The sequence below is a fragment of the Sapajus apella genome, unplaced genomic scaffold (genome assembly GCF_009761245.1).
Source record: "Sapajus apella isolate SASKATOON/1434 unplaced genomic scaffold, GSC_monkey_1.0 scaffold4, whole genome shotgun sequence".
NCBI lineage: Eukaryota > Metazoa > Chordata > Mammalia > Primates > Cebidae > Sapajus > Sapajus apella.
The window spans coordinates 34865934-34891937 of record NW_022436944.1 but is presented as its reverse complement, the minus strand read 5'-3'; the positions used below and the strand labels follow the sequence as shown (position 1 = coordinate 34891937).

Genomic DNA, 26004 nt, shown 5'->3' with positions numbered 1-26004 from the left:
TTCTCCCAGAGTCAATCATTGTAGGTTATATTTTTCTAGGAATTTATTCATTTCCTTTAGGTTATCCAATTTGTTGGCATATAATTTTTTCATAATAGTCCCTGTATTAGACTATTCTTGCATTTCTATTAAAAAAAAAAAAAAAGAGAGACATTCGATTGGCTCATGGTTCTGCAGGCTGTACAAGCATGGTACCAGAATCTGCTCGGCTTCTGGGGAGGCCTCAGAGATCTTTTACTCATGGCAGAGGTGGTAGCAGGCAGGTCAATGGTAAAAGCAGGAGCAAAAGACAGTTGGTTGGGGCAGGGGAGATGCCACACTTTATAACAACTAGATCTCATGAGAACATACTCACTATTGTGAGGACAGCACCAAGCCATGAGGGAATGGCCCTGGTGACCCAAACACCTCCCACCAGGCTCCACCTCCAACATTAGGGATTACAATTCAACATGAGATTTGGATGGGCACAAATATCCAAACTATATCATTCTGCCCCTGGCCTCCTCCAGATTTCACGCTCTTCTCACATTGAAAAATACAATCATATTGGAGGAGTTTCCAAGATGGCCGATTAGAAGCAGCTCCGGAATGCAGTTCCCCACGAGACACAGAAGCTGAGTGATCTCCGCATTTCCAAATGAGGTACCAGATTCATTTTAATGGGACTGGTTGGACAGTGGGAGTAACCCAAAGAGGGCAAACTGAGGTATGGTGGAGTACAACTGATTGAAGGATTGGGGGCTCCCCCACTCTGGGATTCTGGTTCAGATACAGCGCTTCACCCAAGCCCTCTGCAACCCACAGAACAGGAGATCTTTGCTGGGCAGAAAAGCAGCCATGAGTTACCTGAAGAGAGCTGAGCGGCAAACCCGGCTGATGCCATGGGCTGTCAGCACAGAACAAAGTAGACGCACTGGCTAATGCCTAGAAAGAGCTACACCTCCCACCCCCCACCCCCCCTGGAAAGAAGGAGAACTAAAAGCAGGGCATCAGGTGAAATAGCTAGGCAGGTCCCTCCCCCACAAAGCCCAGCAAACTGAAACCCTCTCACATGAGAGTTTTGCAGCCAGCACGTCAGTTCCAGCTCGACCCATATCAATCAAGCTGGGTGAGAGGAAGGGCACCCACCACTGCAGAGGTGGGTCTAATCTTCCAGTATAAGGAAAAGACACAGGAAATAAATATATGCAGCAACTCTACTGAATCCATGGCAGCCCAGCAGCACCTCTGCAGACAGACAAAGGAAACGCTGCCACCCAAGCAGCACCCTGAGATCAAAGCTAGATCAATCCAAGAATATAGGAAGAAACCAGCACAAAAAGGATGAAACCATCAAAGACCAGAACACTTCGCCTCCACCAAGGGATCGCAGCTCCTCACCAGCAAGGGAACAAAACAGGATGGGGAATGAATCTGCCAAATTGACAGATGCAGGCTTCAGAAGGTGGGTAATAACAAACTTCTCTGAGCTAAAGGAATATGTTCTAACCTAATGCAAAGAAACTAAAAACTTTGAAAAAATGTTAGACAAAATGCTAACCAGAATAACCAACTTAGAGAAGATGAACAACTTGATGGAGCTGAAAAACACAGCATGAGAACTTCACAAAGCATACACAAGTTTCAATAGCCCAACCAATCAAGCAGAAGAAGGATAGCAGAGATTGAAGACCAACTCAGTGAAATAAAATGAGAAGGCAAGATTAGAGAAAAAAACAGTGAAAAGAAATGAACAAAGCCTTCCTAATATATGTTTGATCAGTGTACCTGAATGTGACAGGGAGAATGAATCCAAGCTGGAAAACACTCTTAAGGATATTATCCAGGAGAACTTTCCCAACCTAGCAAGGCAGGCCAACATTCAAATCCAGGAAATACCAAGAACACAACAAAGACACTCCTCAAGAAGGGCAACTCCAAGGCACATAATTATCAGATTCACCAGGGGTGAAATGAAGGAAAAAATGCTAAGGGCAGCAGAGAGAAAGGTTGGCTTACCTGCAAAGGGAAGCCCATCAGACTCACAGTGGATCTCTTGGCATAAACTCTACAAGCCAGAAGAGAGTTGGGGACATTATTCAACATCCTTAATGAACGTTCAACCCAGAACTTCATATCCACGGTTATTTCACTTCACAAGTGAAGGAGAAATACAATCCTTTATGGACAAGCAATTGCTCAGAGATTTCATTGCCACCAGGCCTGCCTTACAAGAGCTCCTGAAGGAAGCACTAAATATGGAAAGGAACAACCAGTACCAGCCACTGCAAAAATGAACCAAACATTAAAGAACAACAATGCAATGAAGAAACTGCGCCAACCAATGGGAAGACAACCAATCAGTATCCAAATGGCAGGATCAAATTGACACATAACAATATTAATGTTAAATGTAAATGGCTTAAATGCCCCAGTCAAAAGACACAGACTAGCAAACTGGATAAAATGTCAAGACCCATTGGTGTGCTGTATTCAGGAGACCCATCTCATGTGTAGTGACACACATAGACTCAAAATAAAGGAATGGAGAAAGATTTACCAAGCAAATGGAGAGCAAAAAAAAGAGCAGAGGTTGCAATCCTAGTCTCTGATAAAACTGACTTTAAACCAACAAAGATCAAAAGAGACAAAGAAGGGCATTACATAATGGTAAAAGGATCAATACAACAAGAGCTAACTCATCCTAATCTACATGCACCCAATACAGGAGCACCCAGATACAAAAAGCAAGTTCTTAATGACCTAAAAAGAGACTTAGACTCCCATACAATACATGGGAGACTTTAACACTCCACTGTCAATATTAGACAGATCAATGAAACAGAAAATTAACAAGGATATCCAGGACTTGGATGCAGATCTGGACCAAGCGAACCTAATAGACATCTACAGAACTCTCCACTCCAAATCCACAGAAATTCTTCTCAGCACCACATCGCACTTACTCTAAAATCAACCATATAATTGGAAGTAAATCACTTCTCAGCAAATGGAAAAGAACAGAAATCATAAGAGTCTCTCATACCACAGTGCAATCAAACTAGAACTCAGCATTAAGAAACTAACTTAAAACTGCACAACTTCATGGAAACTGAACAACCGGTTCCTGAATATTGACTGGATAAACAATGAAATGAAGGCAGAAATAAAGATGCTCCGTGAAACCAACGAGAATGAATACACAATGTACCAGAATCTCTGGGACACATTTAAGACAGTGTGAAGAGGGAAATTTTTAGCAATAAATGCCCACATGAGAAACAAGGAAAGATCTAAAATTGACACCCTATCATCAAAATCAAAAGAGCTAGAGGAGCAAGATCAAAAAAACTCAAAAGCCAGCAGAAGACAAGAAATAACTAAGATCAGAGCAGAACTGAAGGAGATAAGACACAAAAAACTTTTCAAAAAATCAGTAAATCCAGGAGCTGGTTTTTTCAAAATATCAACAAAATAGACTACTAGCCAGAATAATAAAAAAGAAAAGAGAGAAGAATCAAATAGATGCAATAAAAAACGATACAGGGGATATCACCACTGATTACATAGAAATACAAACTACCATTAGAGATTATTACAAACAACTCTATGCACATAAACCAGTAAATACAGAATAAATGGATAAATTCCTGGACACTTGTAACCTCCCAAGCCTAAACCAGGAAGAAGTTGAAACCCTGAATACAGCAATAACAAGGGCTGAAGTTGAGGCAGCCATTAATAGCCTACCAACCAAAAAAAGTCCAGGTCCAGATGGGTTCACAGCCAAATTCTACCAGATACAAAGAATGCTGGTACTCCTACTTCTGAATCTATTCCAAACAATACAGAAAAAGGGAATCCTCCCTAACTCATTTTATAAGACCAACATCATACTGATATGAAAACCTAGCAGAGATTCAGCTAAAAAAGAAAACTTCAGACCAATATCCATGATGAATATAGATGCAAAAATCTTCAACAGAATACTAGTAAACCAAATGCAACAGCACATCAAAAAAATTACACATTCCGATCAAGTAGGCTTTATCACAGGATCCAAGTCTGGTTCAACATATGCAACTCTATAAATGTAATCCACCACATAAACAGAACCAAAGACAAAAACCACAGGATTATCTCAATAGATGCAGAGAAGGCCTTTGACAAAATTCAACAGCTCTTTATGCTAAAACTCTCAATAAACGAGGTACTGATGGAACGTATCACAAAATGACAAAACCCATTTACAACAAACCCGTAGCCAATATCATACTGAATGGGCAAAAACTGGAAGCATTCCCTTTGAAATCTGGCACCAGAGAAGGGTGCCCTCTCTCACCATTCCTATTCAATATAATATTGGAAGTTCTAGCCAGAGCAATCAGGCAAGAAAAAGAAATAAAGGGTATCTAGTTAGGAAAGGAGGAAGTCAAATTGTTTCTATTTGCAGAGGACATGATGTGTATTTAGAAGACCCCATCATCTCAGCCCAAAATCTCCTTAAACTGATAAGCAACTTCAGCAAAGTCTCAGGATACAAAATCAATGTGCAGAAATCATTAGCCTTCCTATACATCAATAACAGAAAAACAGAGAGGCAAATCAAGACCCCAGATGGCTAAGACAATCCTAAGCAAAAAGAACAAAGCTGGAGGCATCAGGCTACCTGACTTCAAACTATACTACAAGGCTAAAGTAATCCCAACAGCATGGTACTGGTACCAAAACTGAGATATAGACCAATGGAACAGAACAGAGGCCTCGGAACCAATGCCACACATCTACAACCATCTAATCTTTGACCAACCTGAGAAAAACAAGCAACAGGGAAAGGAATCCCTGCTTAATAAATGGTGTTGGGAAATCTGGCTAGCCATTTGCAGAAAGCAGAAACTAGAACCCTTCCTTACACCTTACACTAAAATTAACTCCAGATGGACGAAAGATTTAAACATAACACCACAAAAACCCTAGAAGAAAACCTAGACAAAACCATTCAGGACATAGGCGTAGGCAAGGACTTCATAACTAAAACACTAAAAGCAATGGCAGCAAAAGCTATAATAGACAAATGGGATCTAATTACACTTAAAGCTTCTGTACTACAAAAAAATCATTAGAGTGAACCAACAACTAACAGAATGGGAAAAAATGTTTGCAATCTACCCATCTGGCAAAGGGCTAATATCCAGAATTTACAAAGAACTACAACAGATTTACAAGAAACAAACCCATTCAAATTTGGGCAAAGGGTATGAACAGACACTTTTCAAAAGACGTATATGAGGCTAACAAACATATGAAAAAGTGCTCATCATCACTGGTCATCAGAGAAATATAAATCAAAACCATATTGAGATACCACCTCACACCAGTTAGAATGGTGATCATTTAAAAATCTGGAGACAACAGATGTGGGAGAGAATGTGGAGAAATAGGAACACTTTTACACTGTTGGTAGAGTGTAAATTAGTTCAACCATTGTGGAAGCCAGTGTGGCTATTCCTCAAGGATCTAGAAATATAAATTCCATTTGACCCAGCAATACCATTACTGAGTATATATCCAACGGATTATAAATCGTTCTATTATAAAGACACATGCACGCATATGTTCACTGTGGCACTCTTTACAATAGCAAAGACCTGGAACCAACCCAAATGCCCATCAATGAAAGACTGGACAAAGAAAATGTGGCACATATACACCATGGAATACTATGCAGCCATAAAAAATGATGAGTTCGTGTCCTTTGTAGGGACATGGATGAATCTAGAAACCAGCATTCTCAGCAAACAGACACAAGAACAGAAAATCAAACACCGCATGTTGTCACTTATAGGTGGGTATTGAACAATGAGAACACATGGACACAGGGAGGGGAGCATCACACATTGGGCTCTGTTGCTGGTGGTGGGTGGGGAAAGGAGAGGTTGGGGAGGGATAACATGGGGAGAAATGCCAGATATAGGGGATGGAGGCAGCAAACCGCCTTTCCCTGTATGTACCTATGCAACAATCCTGCATGATCTGCACATGTACCCCAGAACCTAAAGTACAGTAAAAATATATATATAAATATAAAAATTAAAATACAATCATATATCCCCAATAGTCTCCTTAAAAGTTTCAACTCATTTTATTATCACTTAAAAGTCCCAAGTTCCAAGTCCAAAGCCTCATCTAGAAATGAGTTCCTTCCACGTATGAGCCTCTGAAACCAAAATGACGTGTTTACATTCAAGATACAATGGAAGTACAGGTATGGGGTAAACATTACTATTCCAGAAGGGAGAAATCCGCCAAAAGAAAGGAGCTACCAGGTCCCAGCAAGCCCAAAATCCAGCAGGGAAGTCATTAATTTTTAAAGCTACAAAATAAACTCCTTGGACTCCATGTCCCATAACCAGGGCCCATTGGTGCAAGGGGTGGGCTCCCAAGGTCTTGATCAGCCCTACCTTTGTGGCTTTGCAGGGTTCAGCCCTCACACATGCTCTTCCAGGTTGGAATTGAATGCCTGTGACTTTACCAGGGGCAGGGTGCAAGCTGCATATGGATCTACCAGTCTGTGGTCTAGAAGGCAGTGGCCCCCTCCCCACAGCTTCACTCAGCAGTTCCCCATTGGAGACTCTGTGGGGTCGGGGAGTGGGGGCCAAATCCTACCTTTTCCTTCCACACTGCCCTAGTAGAGTATCTCTATGAGGGCTGAACACCCAGGCTTTTGCATACATCCCTGAAACCTAGGCAGATGCTTCCAAGTCCCTTTCACTCTTGCATTCTGTGCACCTTCAGGCTTAACACCATGTAGAAGCTACCAAAGCTATGGCTTGCACCCTCTGGAGCTCCATATAGTCATTTCTTTGCTCCAATATCTGAGCATAGGTTGTTAGAAGCAACCAGGCCACATCTTGAAGGCTTTGCTATTTAGAAATTTCTTCCACCAGATATCCTAAATCATCACTTTGCTCCAGTTCCCAATAAGTTCCTCATTTACATATGACACCTTGTCAGCCTGGACTGCACTGTCCATATCACTGTCAGCATTTTGGTCACATCATTTAACCAGTCTCTAAGAAATTCTAAACTTTTCCTCATCTTCCTGTCTTCTTCTAAGCCTACTGAATTCTTCCAACTTCTGCTCATTACCCAGGTTCCAAAGCTATTTCCACATTTTCAGGTATCTTTATAGCAATGCACCCACTCGTTGGTATCAATTTTCTATGTTAAGCTATTCTTGCATTGCTATAAAGAAATACCAGAGACTGGGTAATTTATAAAGAAAGAGATTTAAGTGGCTCATGGTTTTCCAGCCTGTACAAGCATAGCACCAACATCTGCTTGGCCTCTGGGAAGGCCTCAGGGAGCTTTTTACTCATCACAGAAGGTTAAGTGGGAGATGGCATGTAACATGGCAAAAGCAAAAGCAAGTGAGAGAAAGTGGGGAGGGGAGAGGTGCCACACGTTAGACCAACCAGGCCTTGTGAGAACACATTCCCCATCACAAAGACAGCACCAAGCCATGAAGGAACAGCTCCCAAGACCCAAACACCTCCCACCAGGCCCCACCTCCAACACTGGGGATTACAATTCAACATGAGATTTGAGCAGGGACAAATATCCAAATTATATTGGTCCCTTATAATCCTTTTATATTTCTGATGCATCTGTTGTATGCCTCCACTTTTATTTCTGATTTGATTTATTATTTGAGTCTTCTCTTATTTCATAGTTAGTCTAGCTAGGGCTTTGTCATTTTTTGTGTTTTGTTTTTCAAATAACCAACTCTTGGTTTGATTAATTTTTTCTGTTTTGTATTCCTAATTTATTTTTATTCTGATCTTTAGCAAAAATAAATTAATGGGAGTACATAAAACTAAAAAGATTCTATACAGCAAAGGAAACAATTAACAAATGAAAAGACAACCTACAGACTGGGAAAATATATTTGCAAATCACATATCTAATAAGTGGTTAATATCCAAAATTCATAAAAACTCTTACAACTTAACAGCAAGAAACCAAATAACCCAGTTTTTAAAATGGACAGAGTACCTGAACAGATCTCTCTCCAAAGATGACATAAAAATGGCCAACAGATACATGAAAAGGTGCTCCATGTCACTAATCATCAGGAAAATGCAAATTAAAACCTATGAAATATCACCTCACACCCCTAAAAATGTTTATTATTGCAAAGAAGAAATAACAAGCATTGGTGTGGGTGTGGAGAAAAGAGAACCCTAATATACTGCTGGGGGTATGGGAGACTGGTACAGCCCCTATGGAAAACAATATAGAGATTCCTAAAGAAATTAAAAATATAACTACCATATGACCCAGCAATTCCTCTTCGGGGTACATACCCAAAAGAGAAGAAAGTACCACCTCATAAAGATATCTCCCATGTTCATATCAACATTGTTCACAATAGCGAAGATATGGAAACAATCTAAATGTCTATCAATGGAGAAGTGGATTAAAAAAAAAAAAAAACTGTGGCATACATATACAATGGGATATTATTCAGCCTTATAAAAGGAGACCCTGTCATTTGCCACAACATGGATAGGCCTCGAGGACATTATGCCAAGTGAAAAAAAGCCAGACATAGGAAGAAAAATATTGCATGACCTCACTTATATATGGATTATTAAAAAAAAAAAAAAGAGCTCAAGTACACAGAGATAAAGAATGAAACAATGGTTACCTCAGGTCGCGTGGGTAGGGGAGAGGAAATGAGGGAATGCAGGTCAAAGGATACAAAACAGTAGATAGATAGGATGGACAAGTCTAGAGATCTAATGTACAATATGAGGACAAAAATTAATAAAATTATACTGGAAATTTTTGTTAAATAAGTAAATTTTAGGCTGGGCATGGTGGCTCACATCTGTAATCCCAGCACTTTGGGAGGCTGAGACAGGTGGATCACCTGAGGTCAGGAGTTTGAGACCAGCCTGACTAACATGGAGAAACCCCATCTCTACTAAAAGTACAAAATTAGCCAGGTGTGGTGGTACACGCCTGTAATCCCAGCTAATCAGGAGGCTGAGGCAGAAGAATCACTTGAACCTGGGAGGCAGAGGTTGCAGTGACCCACGATCATGCCATTGCACTCCAGCCTGAGCAATAAGAGCAAAACTCCATCTCAAAAAAATAAAAGTAGACTTTAGCTGTTCTTGTCACAAAAAAGTAACTATGTGAGGTCATTGATATGTTAATCTGCTTCATGACAATAACCATTTTATTATCTATATGTATCCCAAAACATGTTGTAAACCTCAAATATACACGATAAAATTTTAAAATCAAAAAATAAAATATTTTTTAAAAGAATAAAGGAAAACATTTGAAATAGTCATTTAGGGAGGAAAATAAAACCATGGTAAGATGATTGGGCAGTGCTGAGTGACATTCTGAATCAAGATTATCAACTTAAATGAGAGACTTGTTGGTATATTTGGATGCTTTTCTCCATAAATATTGTCGTTTGGGTACAGCCATGGAGTAGGTATGACTGAGTTTAATCATTAGGTCTTTGCCAAACAACGGAAAAGGGGTGGAAAAAGTCTAAGTTATTTGGAAGATAATGGTTATGATGACAGGCCATGAAATTTAACTGGGAGGTGGGAGTGAGTATATGAGATTACAAAGGAAGTGAGTAATTATTATCATGGGGGTAGCGTCGAAGGAATGAAGGGCACCACAAAGTGGAAGACTAGCTGGTAAGTACGGTGGGGGTGCATAGAGGGGGTGGTTAGAGAGTAAGAGGCTTGAAATCAATTTTAGAGGTCACGTAGTCATTGGCACTGAAGAGGTCAATTGAAATGATCATGGGAATGGGCAACTCAGGTAAGGTAAAAGAAATGATGGCTGAATATAAGGCAGTTCAAAACCAGAGACAGCAAGATATGGAAGTCAACAATGATAACAGAGTATGAGGTGGAAGAGAGTCCGCTAGTCACTGAAGTAATCAATGTGTAAAGGAAATAACCAGGGTTTGGTGATGTCAGCAGAAGAAAACACTTGGATTTCCGTGGGTGACTGAGGTGACTAGGGATGTCAGGCATGCTAGAATCTGTCCTGATAATCTCATGACAGAAGGTGGGAAACCTATTCAAGCTGGATGATGTGGACTCTAGGGCTGCTGGTTTCTCCAGCATCTGGTGTTGTAAGATCAGCATTTGAATCCAAACTTTACCACGCTAATTGTGTGAGCTTGGGGAAAGACTACTGAAAATCTACTTATTCTTATCTGTAAAATGAAAACAAATGTTCAATGAATTGCCAAGTTCACAAGGAGCACTTGAAATAATGAATGCAAAAGCATTTTGCAAGCTCTAAAGTGCAATAGAAATGTTAGTTAAAATTAAAAATTTATGTCTCGCATTATCATTGATAGTCTTTAAGCCAGAGCCAGAAGAATTACCTACTCATCTCTTTATATGCCACAATACATACACCATATTCTATGATTTAGAGATTACAAGGTTGAATAACACTGAACAAAAAAGCTTATAAAATGAATGAAAGAGTCTGTGACTACTGTCTCCAATGTTATTATCAACATCACTATAATTACTGTTAAGGATTAAGACTTTAAAAATTGTGAAAAAATACGCATCCTGGTTTTTCTTTTTACCAAATCCATTGAAATGAAGAAAAAAAATTATTCAAAGTTAAAGTCACACAAATATTTATACTCTCTGACCTAATCTCATTCCCAGGACATTTTTATCATTTAATCAAGCACAACATATATTTACTCTTTTCTCTGTTCTTCAGAGAAAAGACCATAAGTGCACATATAATTTTTAGAGGGAACACACACATGTAATTAGCCCAACTTCTAAAAATCTGTTGTCAGAAAATATTCTCTAAAATGAAATATTCCTCTAAAATATTCCCTAAAATGAAAAGGCCTAGTATTTAAAGATGAGATATTCACACTATATAATCATGAAAAGGAGTGAAAAAAATCTAATTTTTTGGCAAAGGGATAATGGAGTAAATATTGGCACATAAATTCAGTGGAACAATATGGAGCCATTAAAAAAATGACAGCTATGAAGAACCGCAAAACAAAATCCACCAACTTGAACGCCCTTGAGTTAAGCAGGTAGAAGAACTATGAGAAGCAAAACAAAATCCACCAACTGGAATGCCCTTGAGTTACGCAGGTAGAAGAACTATGAGAAGCAAAACAAAATCCACCAACTGGAACGCCCTTGAGTTAAGCAGGTAGAACTATGAGAAGCAAAACAAAATCCACCAACTTGAACACCCTTGAGTTAAGCAGGTAGAACTATGAGAAGCAGCCTGGTGTAAGATGATACAAGATAGGGGAGGTTGGTCAAAGACAGTCAGAAAATGCAGAGTAAAGAGTGCTTGCAGGCCCCACATAAAGAGATTCACATTAAAACATTTAAAAATAATAAAGGAACATAGTATTGACAAGCAAAACATGTTATGAGCCAAATTTTGCCCATAGGTCTTTAGTTTGTGACCCTTTCTGGAGATAGAGGAAAGCAGTCAATGGTGAGATACACATAATAGATATGGCAGTATGATTATAACGTAAAGATTGTATTGACATATGGACAAAAACTGGAAGTATGTTAAAAATGAATGCTGGCCTTGGTCGAAACTTGGCCAAATGACTTTACCCCTTTAAGCATCAGTGTCTTCATCTGTAAAATAGGGATTTAAAAAATTGCCTCCTTTGTAAAGCTGTTGTAAAGATTAAGTGTGATTGTAAGGGCAAAGTGGGTAGAACGGAGCCTGGCAAGTGGCAAATAAAATTCTTCTCCCCCTCATTTTCCTCCTCCTCCTATTATTTTGTTATTATTAACTATTTCTGGATTTCATATCCCACCATCCTGTTCCCCTTGTTCTACTAATTCCAACCACAATAGCTTTCTTGTTATTTTTTCAGTTTGTTTTAGCCTTAGGGCCCAAATTCTCTTGCCCCTAGTATTTGTCTTACTTTCTGAGAGCTCTTGCTCAAATGATAATTCCTCAGAAGGATTTTCCTGCCTGCCTCACCCTGCTTTTTCTTCAGTGCACTTAGAACCATCTGATATTTTATCGTGTGTGTACGTGTGTGTGTGTGTGTGTATAAAGGTTTATATGAACACGTGTTTATATATGTGTATTTTACATACACACACACACACACACACACACACGCACACAAAGGCAGGACTTTGCCTTAACTTGTTTACTGCTCTATTAACATTTCCTTGAAGGGTATCTGGCACATAATAGATGTTGAAGCATTATTTGTTGAATATTGTTAAATGTTTAGGGTGGAGACATTGTGTCTTATTTTTTCCCCTTTTTTTCTAAATCCTAGAATGACAATGTTATTTGTAAAATCAATGATTTGAAAGCACATTTTCTTGCAAGTGATCTTAAAGTGTACTTCATAATCTTTTGTAACTTTTTTGGTAGGTCAGCCATGCAGAATCTGGGGGCAGAAGTATTTGAAGAGGTCTATAATTACCTCAAGAGAGCAAGGCATCAGAATGCTAGTGAAGCAGAGATCCGGGAGTGTTTGGAAAAAGTGGTGCCTCGAGCCAGCGACTGCTTTGAAGTAGACCAGCTCCTCTACTTTGAAGAGCAGTTGCTGATCACGATGGGAAAAAAACCTACTCTCCAGAACCATCTCTAGGCAACTGTCAAAAAGAAGCAGAAGTTCAAGTGGACAAATTTCTGTGAAAATGCATTTAACATACAAGCTGAACTCTGTTATGGGAAATGGATACAAAAGCAGAGCTCACATCTTGACTTTTAATTTCTCATCAGAAGTCTTCTTTAGAGAGCAGTAAGCATAGCTGCCTATACTTGGAGTCCTAAGTGTTTCTTGGACTATACCCTGAGATAAGCTTAAACATCAAGTTTGGTTCCCTGAAAAGCATTTCTCTCATGTGCACCCTCAGGGCTTCCAGCAGGATTGAGTCACTCTGATGATGACTGGGGAGAAGCCATGTGCTCTTTATCATTTTTAGTTGGAGGACCCAGCTCAGTGCCTGACTGCCTAGGGTCTCGTGGACTGTGGGCAGCCTGCCAGTAAAGGTCACTGGACCCTAGCCTACAACATGCTGAGCTGCAGCCCAGAAGCCAGACATGCCTGTCTTAGCTGATTTGTTTTTGGTCCACTTTTGCCCTCCTGAGACTAACAAGCAAGATATCTATTTCATACACACATAAGGACTTGTATTAAAATCCAAAAAGCGATTCTCTTCCATGATTTATTTCAAACTCATCCATAGATAATTGAAGATTTGTATTCAAACTAAACATAGTTTTCACAGTTACAAAATAAATCATCTATTTTATCTTTTCCTTATGTAAAACTTTTGTATTAAATGTAACATATCCATCTTTTGATAATTATTACTAAGAGCTGGTAATATTTGGTTCATTTGGTGCCTGTTATGTGCCAGTACAGTGCTTAGTAGTTTAAGGGCCGTCATTGGATCTTTTCACCAACTCAAGAGAGAGAGAGGGAGAGTAAAAGATAGAGAAAGAGAGAGATGCTCAGGTTGGGTAATTTTCTTAGTCACTTGGCTGCAAGAAGCAGAGTTGGCATTTCAACCCAGGTCTGTCTCATTCCACAATCCATAATCTTAACCACTGTCTATCAGAATTTTCATTAGATTTGCTCATGAAGCTTTTTAAACATAGACATGTTTAAAAATACTGTTTATGAAAAAATTATTCTGACACTGAATGGCAAAAAGACTGTAATCAGGACTATTTTGATAGGTATCAACAATATTGCAATATGGGGGAGGCACTGGGCTTGACTCTGAAGTTTCTTTGCTAAAGCAAAGAAAACTAGAGATTAATAGCCAAGGACAAGGATGGGAGCTTAGTGGATGGAAAATTTCTAAGAGAAGTATTTAGTGGTTGGGGGTTGTCTTCATCTGTTTAGTGTTGCTATAAGAGAATACCAGAGACTGAGTAATTTAGAAAGACAGTAAGTTCATTTAGCTCACGTTTTTGTAGGCCGAGAAGTTCAAGAGTATGGCCCCGGCTTCTGGCAAAAGCAGTCATGCTCCATCACAACACGGCAATGAAGGAGAGTGAACAAGTACGAAGATGGGAAACCTGAGGGGTGTCCTGGCATTATAACACCTGCTCTTCGGGGAAATAACCCATTCCCACAAGAAGTAATCCAGCCTAGATAGCAGGAACTCACTCACTACTCCAGAACAGTACCAAGCTATTTATAAGGGTCCTCCCCTGTAACCCGAACACTTTCCACGAGCTCCCTCCTCCCAACATCACCACACTGGGGATCAAATTTCAACATAAGTTTTGGAGGGGTCAAATATTCAAACCATAGCAGGGAGAGTCCTGCTAAACTGATTTATGATTCCCGCTGAAGACAGACCAGGGTGATCAGAGATTGAGGGTAGGTGACGAGGAATTTGATCAGACACTGAGGGTGATCAGCTATCAAATGTGGGGGATTCTCACTAAACTGACCTTACCAGAACTCGTGCTAAAAATGGATTTGGCAGGCTGAAGACAGACCCAAGAATGAGGCCTCATTAAAAAAAAAAAAAAAAGAGGGCTCAAAAGAACCTGTCTAAAGTTTGGTCAAGGAGATCGTCTTTGTCAATGCCTAGACCCACCCCACTCCCTTCTCTGGAACGATAAGGGGCTGCAACATATCTATTGTTTCAAAAGTATCGGGGTGAATTTGACGCCCACAGTACTGCTATTCACTATTCTGCCTCCTGCTGATGACTGAGGAAACTAAGAGAGGTTCTTTATCTCACTGACCTGTTATCAGCAGTGCTGTGCTCCCGGCATGATGCACTTTTTTAGACCACTGAGTCTCACATTTGAGCATGCATTAGAATCACCTGGAGTGCTTATTGGAGCCCAGATTGGTGGATTCCATCACCAGCATTTCTGATTCAAGAGGTCAGGGTGGAGCCTCAGAATGTGCATTTCTAACACATTTCCAGGTGATGTCAGTGCCACTGGCACCGCATAGAACCACTGTTCAAGACCTTTCTGTTGTCTCGTCTCCCTTTTCTTGGAACAGTGGTTTGGCTGCTCTTAGTTGGGGCTTAATTCATCTGACATCTTAGAAGGAGGTATGAGGACTTCAAAGAAGGGTCCAAAGACTTCAAATGCTTCACAGTGAATATAAACAAGTAGTGATTGGGCTGGAGTGATAGGGGAGTCAGTGTGAAAAACTTTAGAGAGCTTAATGGGCTTATTTTAAGGACAGAGGGCATGGCCACTGTGCCCTAATGCTCTAACCTGTGGCTTCACTTCTATCTCTGCCCAGCAACCAAAGGAACCACCCAGGTGAACCCACAATTTTTCTAGTGCTCAAGGGTTATGAACATCACTCTTCTGAGATCCCACAACTCCCTTACACTATGGAGAGATATTGGGGGCTGCACAGATCTTCACTCTGCCTCTTCCCAAAGCTAACCATGCCCATTCTCACCCTCCCTCCCTGAATACTGGAGAATCATTGCTGGCTGAGAGGCTGGGGGACAGGAGCATATCTGTGCTCTCACAGCTCCTGTGTCTGCAGCAGGCAAAGCAGACTTCAAATACTGGCTTCTCAGAATTTGGAACTTCAACGTGTTTTCCAAGTCAAAATCTAGGACCCATGATTGTTGCCATGGTAGAACACTGAAAATCAGGTTTGCTCTGGGAAACCTAGGATGATGGGGGCGTGTGACCACACTGCTGCTGAGAGTCGGCATGCAAATTGCCATCACATTGACAGGGAAGAGACCTCACCCCAGAAAATGCACCCCAGAGCCCACATGCCCTTATATGACTGGAAAAGCGGGGACCATAATACTGCCCAACTTAATAAAAGTTGCTGAATCTTATTGTTGATGGTCTGGCTAATTTTTGTATTTTTAGTAGAGATGGGTTTTCACCATGCTGGCCAGGCTGGTCTCACACTCCTGATCTTATGAACCGCCTGCCTTGGCCTCCCAAAGTGCTGGAATTACAGGTGTGAGCCACTGCGCCTGGCTTTGTTGACGGTTTTTATAACACGAAAACAGAACAAAACTTGTGTGCGGGGGTCCAAAGAGGAAATAGCTAGGTTTTCAGATAGTCTCTTTCACAAACAGATTCACATTTCCATACCTTTGCATTTCTGAACATGGTTCTTAGAAGACAGGTGCAGACTAAAAACAGCTTAATCTCCAGGGATTTGTGTTATTCACTCATCAGGTGTAAAAGAAAAAAGAGCTAGGAATAAATATCATTTTGAATCATAGCTCCATGCCTCTAAAGAGAAGCTCACTCAAGTTTACTTTCATTTTATTAACTGGGGTGGAAGTCGGGAACAAGATTTAACATTACTTGAAGAAAATATCTTTTACTTATCACCACTGAGAAAGTGCTTTCTTCTTCAGCTGTACTCAGTCTCAGTTTTGAACAACTTCAGCGGGGGTATTAATAACTATCCAACTGCAAGACGGTGGGGGAAATGGGCTAAGGAGTTAAATTAGGAAGTTTTTTTGTTATGAAACAGTCATGAGGATGAGCAAATAAAGGGACCCTGCTAGGTTGCTGTTTTGTAAAATATATATACATATATATTTCAAAAATGCCAACTGACCTTTCTGCTTTCTATTTATGCAGAGGAAATGCCACCAGCTATTTTGGGTGATGCAGAGATAAAGCACACAAAGGAGAGTGATGAAAGTTAATTATTTAATGTATTTGGGGCCGAAGCTGGAGCAAAGTTCTAGGTATAGTTTAAGAGTCCAGTCATCACAGTGGGATCAGGGTAAAGGAGGCTGACAAATTAAGCAGTAGCTCAACAGGGGGAAATACACCATATTCCTCTTTCAAGATGATGGGTTCACTAGCTAATGTATCAGAAGGGAATGAGGCCAGGCCACTAAGGTGATAAAAGAGCAGAAACAGTAAAGAGAAGAACGTGTGGGGTTAGGGGAAGGAGAGAGGCACAGGAGGACACAGAGCAAAAAAAAAAAAAATGTTTTAAAGTACTTCTGCCACAGCAACGTAAGGAAAAAAATTATATTTGATAGCAGATGCCTTGGATTCCAGGCCTATTATTACCATTTACTGTGTGATCTAAGGTAAGCAAGTGATTTCCTCTGAATCCGTTTCCTGTCTGTGTCTGAAGATTGCTATAAAGAATAAATAATACAATACATTGAAGAACAGGAAATTGCCAGTGTGATTCAGTGTAATGTGTAGAAGTGCTTTAAATGTCATAAAATGTTCTCAACTTTGAGGGAAAAAAATCATTAGATGTACTGTCAAGCTGCCTCATCTTCCAACATTGGAGATTCATCCCTGAAGACTTCCTTAGGTTTCTAAGATTCTACTATTACCATCCAAATGCACCCTGAAAGACAAATACTTTTAGCCATTTTCAGCTAGCACTTGACAAGAAATTAGCTGAGAGCCAGCTAAGAGCTGACAGAAACATGAGGAAGACATCTCTGGAAGGGCAAGTCAGTGGACCCTCTAGACTAGCCTTGCTTTCTTTCAGTGCCTTAACCCACTTCACAGTTCATGAATCTGCAACATCACGGTGTTCGACATCACCAGAAACCTCAGGATGCTCAAGTTTTCCCTAACTTCAGAACGAAGTTCAGAAATTTGGTTTAACAAATATACATTATAAAATAATACATTCACAAATATTCACTAGGAGTACCATAGTCATTAACATTTATACAGAATTGAAAACTTGACTCCAATAGGAATATTTTCTTTTTTATTTCATTTATTTTTGAAATGGAGTCTCGCTCTATCACCCAGGCTGGAGTGCAGTGGCGCAGTCATGGCTCACTGCAACCTCTGCCTCCCGGATTTAAATGATTCTCCTGCCTCAGCCTCCAGAATAGCTGGGATTACAGGTAAGTGGCACCATATCTGGCTAAATTTTTTTTGTATTTTTAGTAGAGACAGGGTTTCACCATGTTGGCCAGGCTGGTCTTGAACTCCTGACCTCAGGTGATCCGCCTGCCTCAGCCTCCCAAAGTGCTGGGATTACAGGCGTGAGCTACTGCTCCTGGCTCCAGTAGGAATATTTTCAAAGTAGATTTTTAGGTTGAGCTCAGGAGACAATCTTTCAACAGCTAGAAACGTTCTTTTTCCTTCCCATAATATTCTGGCTTTTTCCCACTTCGACAGATTGAATTTTTAGTCCCAATTTACCGCTCCCTATACCCCTGACTGCTGCCTCATAACTTTGTAGTTCTCAATATTTCCCCACTCTTTGACTCTGAGTTTAGCCATGGAACTAGTTTTGGCTGAGGAATATAATGAGGGGCTGGAAACATGGTGCAGTGGGATATGTTCTCTTTCATCTCCCTTATCACCATCCAGCCCATCTATCATAGGGGAATGACAGAGATGGAGCAGGGATACCTCAGCCAACCAACAGAGTAACACAAACTCACCTCAGCCACTGCAAAGCAAAGCAGAGCCACTCCAGGTGATATATAAACTCACGGGCAAGGGAGACCTATTTCTTGCTGTATGCTAGTCAGGATTTGTGGTTGGTTGTTATGTGGCATTATTATGTCAATAAGCTAAACAACATGTCCTCCTTCTCCTGACATCACTCTCTTTATTCCTTCTCCAACATATTTTTACGAAATCCTTGGGCTTTTTTTTGGCGCTGATTTTTAAAAATCTGGAGGAAGTTTATCTCCAACTAAATTATTCTGTGGCTTCTTAGAAAAAATATGGATACCCTCTTGCAAAATGCCCTAGATGAGCCACAAACTCTGACTTTCCTGGCCTTGAGCATATTTCAAGATAATGTGGAATGAGAGCATGGAGCCTACCTAAACCATTTCTTCTAATTCTATTCTTTGGATTTCCACTCAACATGTATTCAACTCCCATTCTGTACCAGGCCCATAATTTTGAATGATAAGAATTCCCCAGACTTCTGCCAAGATGGCCAAGAAGGGGCAACTCTAAAGTGCAGCTCTCAGCAAGTGAGATGCAGAGGGCGAGCGGACTTCATGTTTCCAAGCGAGGTGCCAGGTTCATTTTGGTGAAAGTGGTAGGACAGTGAAAATAGCCCAAGGAAGGCAAGCCGAAGCAGGATGGGAGCAGCCCAGGGAGGGCAAACCGAGACGGGGTGGGGTGTGTTCCTACCCAGGAAGTGTTGCTGGCCTGGAGGGCCAGGCACTTCACCCTATCAGCACTCCAACCCAGATCCCGTGCTTCCCTCATGCCTTCTGTAACCCACAGTCCACAAGAGCCTTGCCAGACTGACGGGTGTCACCGGATGCTGATGCAAATCTGAGCAATGGCTCCGGACTGCTGGGTGCTGCAAGTTGTCGGCAAGGACCTGGGTGGAAGTTTGGACTAAACGCCAGTGGGACGGAACTACCAGTCCCACAGAGAGAAAGCAGGGAAACAGGCAATACGCTCTGGCAGGTCCCACCCGCACAAAACCCAACAAACTGAAGCCTGAGCACTAGAGAGTTTCGCAGTGAATACACCAGTTTGACCCCGACCGAGAAGAACAAGCTCAGGGAATGAAAGACGCCTGCCATTGGGAAAGCGGGGCTAATCTCACCTGCATAAACAAACTCCACGGGAAGACCACGCAGCAGCCTGACTAAATCCGAGGCAACCCAGCAGTGCCTCTACAGAACAACAAAAAAAAAGCCTTATACAGGAGATAGAGGCCAACTTCAACAGAAAGGTAATCTACTCAGATTCGTCTCAAAATCACCAACTTCAAAGATCAAAGGAGATAAATCCACAAAGATGGGAAGAAACCAGTGAAAAAAGGAATGAAATCATCAAAGACCAGAATGCCTCTTCTCCTCCCAGGGATCACAACTCCTCACCACCAAGGGAACAAAACAAGATAGAGAATGAGCTTCGTGAATTGACAGAAGCAGGCTTCAGAAGGTAGGTAGAAACAAACTTCACCAAGTTAAAAGACCATGTTCTAACCCAATGCAAAGAAACTAAGAAACCTGAAAAAAGGTTAGATGAAATTCTAACTAGAAAAACCAGCTTAGAGAAGAACATAAATGAATTGATGGAGCTGAAAAACACAGCACGAGAACATCCCGAGGCATAAAGATTCAACAGCTAAATTGATCAAGCAGAAGAAAGGGTATCAGAGAATGAAGATCAACTCAATGAAATAAAATGAGAAGGCAAGATTAAAGAGAAAATAATGAAATGAACAAAGCCTCCAAGAAATATGAGATTATGTGAAAAGACCTATTCTACATTTGATCAGCATACCTGATTATGACGGGGAGAATGAATCCTAGCTGGAATACACTCTTAAGGATATTGTCCAGGAGAACTTCCCCAACCTAACAAGGCAGGCCAACATTCAAATCCAGGAAATACAGAAACACCACAAAGATACTCAAAAGAAGAGCAATCCCAAGGCACATAATTGTCAGATTGACCAGGGTTGAAACAAAGAAAAAAATCCTAAGGGCAGCTAGAGAGAAAGGTTGAGTAACCCACAAAGGAAAAACCATCAGACTCACAGCGAATCTCTCAGCAGAAACCCTACAAGCTAGTAGGGAGTGGGGACCAATATTCAACATCCTTAAAGAAAAGAACTTTCAGCCCAGAATTTCATATCCAACCAAGCTAAGCTTCATAAGTGAAGGAGAAATAAAATCCTTTACAGACAAGCAATTGCTAAGAGATTTTGTCGATACCAGACCTGCCTTACAAGAGCTCCTAAAGGAAGCACTAAACATGGAAAGGAACAAGTACTAGCCACTGCAAAAACATACGAAATGGTAAAGACCAACAACGTAATGAAGAAACAGTGTCAACTAACAGGCAAAACAACCAGCCAGTAATAAAATGGCAGGATCAAATTCACACATAACAATATTAATGTTGAATGTAAATGGCCTAAATGCCCCAATCAAAAGATACTTAATGGCAAACTGGATAAAAAGTCAAGACCCATTGATGTGCTGTATTCAGGAAACCTATCTCACATGCAAGGACACACATAGGCTCAAAATAAAAGGATGGAGGAAGATTTACCAAGCAAATGGAGGGCAAAAAAACCAGGGATTGCAATCCTAGTCTCTTATAAAACAGACTTTAAAACAACAAAGATCAAAAGAGACAAAGAAGGGCATTACATAATGGTAAAAGGATCAATCAACAAGAAGAGCTGACTATCTTAAATATATATACACCCAACACAGGAGCACCCAGATACATAAAGCAAGTTCTTAATGACCTACAAAGAGACTTAGACTTCCACACTGTAATAGTGGGAAACTTTAACACTCCACTGTCAATACTGGACAGATCAATGAGACAGAAAGTCAACAAGGATATCTAGGACTTGAATGCAGATCTGGATCAAGCAGACCTAATAGACATTTACAGAACATTCTACCCCAAATCCACAGAATATAGTCTTCTCAGCACCACATCACACTTACTCTAAAATTGACCACATAATTGGAAGTAAATCACTCCTCAGCAAATGCAAAAGAATGGAAGTCATAACAGTCTCTCAAACCACAGCGCAATCAAATTAGGACTCAGGATGAAGAAAATCATTCAAAACTGCACAACCACATAGAAACTGAACAACTTGCTCCTGAATGATGAATGGATAAACAATGAAATGAAGGCAGAAATAAAAATGTTCTTTGAAACCAATGAGAATGAAACCACAATGTACCAGAATCTGTGGGACACATTTAAGCAGTGTCTAGAGGGAAATTTATAGCAATAAATGCCCACATGAGAAACAAGGAAAGATCTAAAATTGACACCCTGTCGTCAAAATTGAAAGAGCTAGAGGAGCAAGATAAAAAAAACTCAAAAGCAAGCAGAAGACAAGAAATAACTAAGATCAGAGCAGAACTGAAGGAGACAGAGAAACAAAAAACCCTTCAAAAAATCAATAAATCCAGGAGCTGGTTTTTTGAAAAGATGAAAAAAATAGACCACTAGCCAGATTAATAAAAAAAAAAAAAGAAGAAGAAGAATCGAATAGATGCAATAAAAAAAACGATAAAGTGGAGATCACCACTGATTCCTCGGAAATACAAACTACCAACACAGATTACTACAAACAGCTCTATGCACGTAAATCAGTAAATCTGGAAGAAATTGATAAATTCCTGGATGCTTGAACACTCCCCTAAGCCTAAACAAGGAAGAAGCTGAAACCCTGAATAGACCAATAACAAGGGCTGAAGTTGAGGCAGCAATTAATAGCCTACCAACCAAAAAAAGTCCAGGTCCAGACAGGTTCACAGCCAAATTCTACCAGACATACAAAGAGGAGCTGGTACCATTCCTTCTGAAAGTATTCCACACAATACAAAAAGAGGGAATCCTCCCTAATTCTTTCGATGAGACCAGCATCATCTCGATATCAAAACTCGGCAGAGACACGACTGAAAAAGAAAACTACAGACCAATATCTGTGATGAACACTTCAATAAAATAAAAAATCTTCAATAAAATAATGACAAACTAAATGCAACAGCACATCAAAAAGCTTATCCATCATGATCAAGTAGGCTTCATCCTGGGGATGCAAGGCTGGTTCAACATATGCAAATCTATAAACATAATCCACCACATAAACAGAACCAAAGACAAAAACCACACGATTATCTCAATAGATGCAGAGAAGGCCTTTGACAAATTTCAACAGCACTTTATGCTAAAAACCCTCAATATACAAGGTATTAGTGGAACATATCTCAAAATAATAAAGGCTATTTACAAGAAACCCACAGCCAATATCATACTGAATGGGAAAAACTAGAAGCATTCCCTTTAAAACTGGTACTAGACAAGGATGACCTCTCACCACTCCCATTCAATATATTATTGGAAGTCCTGGCCAGAGCAATTAGACAAGAAAAAGAAATAAATCATATTCAATTAGGAAAAGAAGAAGTTAAATTGGCCCTATTTGCAGACGAGATTGTATATTCAGAAGACCCCATCATCTCAGCCCAAAACCTCCTTAAGCTGATAAGCAATTTCAGCAAAGTCTCAAGATACAAAATCAACGTGCAGAAATCACAAGCATTCCTATACACCAACAATAGAGAAACAGAGAGCCAAATCATGAGTGAACTCCCATTCACAATTGCTACGAAGAAAATAAAATATCTAGGAATGCAACTAACAAGGGATGTGAAGGACCTCTTCAAGGAGAACTACAAACCATTGCTCAAAGAAATAAAAGAGGACACAAACATATGGAAAAACATTCCAAGCTCATGGTTAGGAAGAATCAATATTGTGAAAATGGCCATACTGCCCAAAGTAATTTATAGATTCAATGCTATCCGCATCAAGCTACCATTGACCTTCACAGAACTGGAAAAAAACCACTTTAAATTTCATATGGAACCAAAAGAGAGCCTGTTAAGTCAAAAGAACAAAGCTGGAGGCATCACACTACCTGACTTCAAACTATAGTATGAGGCTACAGTAATCAAAACAGCATGGTAATGGTACCAAAACAGACATATAGACCAATGGAACAGAACAGAGACCTCAGAAGTAACACCGCACATCTACAACCATCTGATCTTTGACAAACCTGACAAAAACAAGCAATGAGGAAAGGATTCCCTGTTTAATAAATGGTGTTGGGAAAACTGACTAGCCATATGCAGGAAGCTGAAACTCGTCCCCTTCCTTATACCTTATACAAAAATTAACTCCAGATGGATTAAAGATTTAAACATAAGAACTAACACCATAAAAACCCTAGAAGAAAACCTAGTCAACACCATTCAGGACATAGGCATAGGCAAGGACTTCATGAAAACACCAAAAGCAACAGCAATAAAAGCCAAAATAGACAAATGGGATCTAATTAAACTTAAGAACTTCTGCACAGCAAAAGAAACAATCATTAGAGTGAACCAGCAACCAACAGAATGGGAAAAAATTTTTGCAATCTACACATCTGGCAAAGGGCTAATATCCACAATCTACAAAGAACTAAAGCAGATTTTCAAGAAAAAAACAAACCCATTCAAAAGCGGGCAAAGGAGATCAACAGACACTTTTCAGAAGACATATATAAGTCCAACAAACATATATGAAAAAATGCTTATCATCACTGGTCATTAGAGAATTGCAAATCAAAACCACAATAAGATACCATCTCACATCAGTTAAAATGGTGATCCTTAAAAAATCAGGAGACAACAGATGCTGGAGAGGATGTGGAAAAATAGGAACACTTCAACCAATATGGAAGACAATGTGGCGATTCCTCAAAGTCCTAGAAATAGAAATTCCATTGGACCCAGCAATCCCATTAATGGATATATACCCAAAGGATTATAAATCATTCTATTATAAAGACACATGCACATGTATGTTCGTTTCTGTGCTGTTTACAATAGCAAAGACCTGGAACCAACCCAAATGCCCATCAATGATAGACTGGACAAAGAAAATGTGGCACATATACACCATTGAAGACTATGCAGCCATAAAAAACGATGAGTTCGTGTCCTTTGTAGAGACATGGATGAATCTAGAAACCACCATTCTCAGCAAACTGACACAGGAACAGAAAACCAAACACCGCATATTTTCACTCATAGGCTGGTGATCAACAATGAGGACACTTGGGTACAGGGAAGGAAACAACACTCACTGGGGTAGGTTGGGAGGAGGGGAAGGGAGGGGCGGCAGGGCACGGGGAGGCTGGGGAGAGATAACACCAGGAGAAATGCCTGATGTAGACGACGGGGTGATGGAGACAGCAAACCACTACGGTGTGTATGTACCTATGCAACAGTCCTTCCTGCAGGATGCAGGGTGTGCACATATACCCCAGAGCCGAAAGTACAATAAAAATAAAAAATAAAAAGAATTCGCCAGGCAAATAAAGGGGAGACACAGCCCTATACATTCTGGGAATCTTAAATCCTTTGGCGCTGGTGGAACAAAAAATATGAGAGTGATAATGTCAGGTTTAGAGAGAAGGGGATGGTAGCCAGCCTCGAACATGACTTCCAATGATCCCCACTTCTGGTATTCATGTCCTGTGTTAGATCCTTCCCACACTGCCTCAGGGGCAGCCAACAGAATAATATAGAAGTGATGGTGTGTGACTTCTGAGACTAGGTCATAAAAGACATGGATTTCATCTGTATCACCCACACTGGAGGAAGCCGGCCACCATGTTATAAGGACATTCAGGCAACCCTATGGAGAGATCTATGAGATAAAAAATTGGGGCATTTTGCCAACGGCCAGCATCACCTTGCCAGCTGTGTCAGTAAGCTATGGAAAGCATATTCTCCAGGCCTAGTCAACCCTTCATTTGACTACAGATCTGACTGACATCTGGACTAAAACCTCATGAGAAACCCTGAGCTAGAACCACCCACTTTTAATTCTTGACCTACAGACACTGAAATAATGTTTCTTGTGATGGTGTTAATATATTTTACAATATATTTCAGCAATACATCACCAATACAGAAGGCAAAGCTCAGATATATGCTGTCACATTTGCTCTGCTGTGTCCTGTAATTAGAGGCAGCCACTGCAAAGTTACTGATGAACATGATCTTTAGCTGTATCATGGCACTAGGTGGAGAGCAGGTTTGAAGAGAGAGACTGGGGGCAGGACAGAAAGGCAGAAGGTTTGTCCAGATGAGAAAAGATGAAGGCCTGACTTGCATCTGATGACGTCAAGACCTCCTGAGGGGACATAAAGAGAGAGAACTGAGGACTGACTAGATGGGTCGAGGGGTGATGGAGTGGTCTGTGAGGACTAGTAGTTTTACAGCATGCATGATTGGGCAGGAGATAGGTCATTCACAGAGCTGTGGATACAGGAAGAGATACAGATTGAGAGGTGGGAAAAATACTGAGTTCATTCCTGGGTGTTTTGGGTTTGGGGAGCTAATGGGGTATTCATTTAAAGAAGTCTAGGTGGCCGGGCACGGTGGCTCATACCTGTAATCCCAGCACTTTGGGAGGCCATGGCGGGCAGATCACGAGGTCAGG

The 26004-nt window shown here is 40.5% G+C and overlaps 1 protein-coding gene and 1 long non-coding RNA gene across 6 annotated transcripts in view; one reads left to right on the top strand and one right to left on the bottom strand.

The window, feature by feature from the left end:
* Window positions 1-14564, top strand: part of NEK11 (NIMA related kinase 11) — a 308049-nt gene extending 293485 nt beyond the window's left edge. For all 5 annotated transcript variants that reach the window (XM_032266836.1, XM_032266829.1, XM_032266853.1 and 2 more), the window contains one exon: window positions 12439-14564. In XM_032266836.1, the coding sequence (XP_032122727.1) occupies window positions 12439-12658 (220 nt within the window). In that variant the 3' untranslated portion in view covers window positions 12659-14564. The remainder of the gene's footprint in view (window positions 1-12438) is intronic.
* Window positions 1-26004, bottom strand: part of LOC116542170 — a 141814-nt gene that overhangs the window by 94158 nt on the left and 21652 nt on the right. The window lies entirely within an intron of this gene.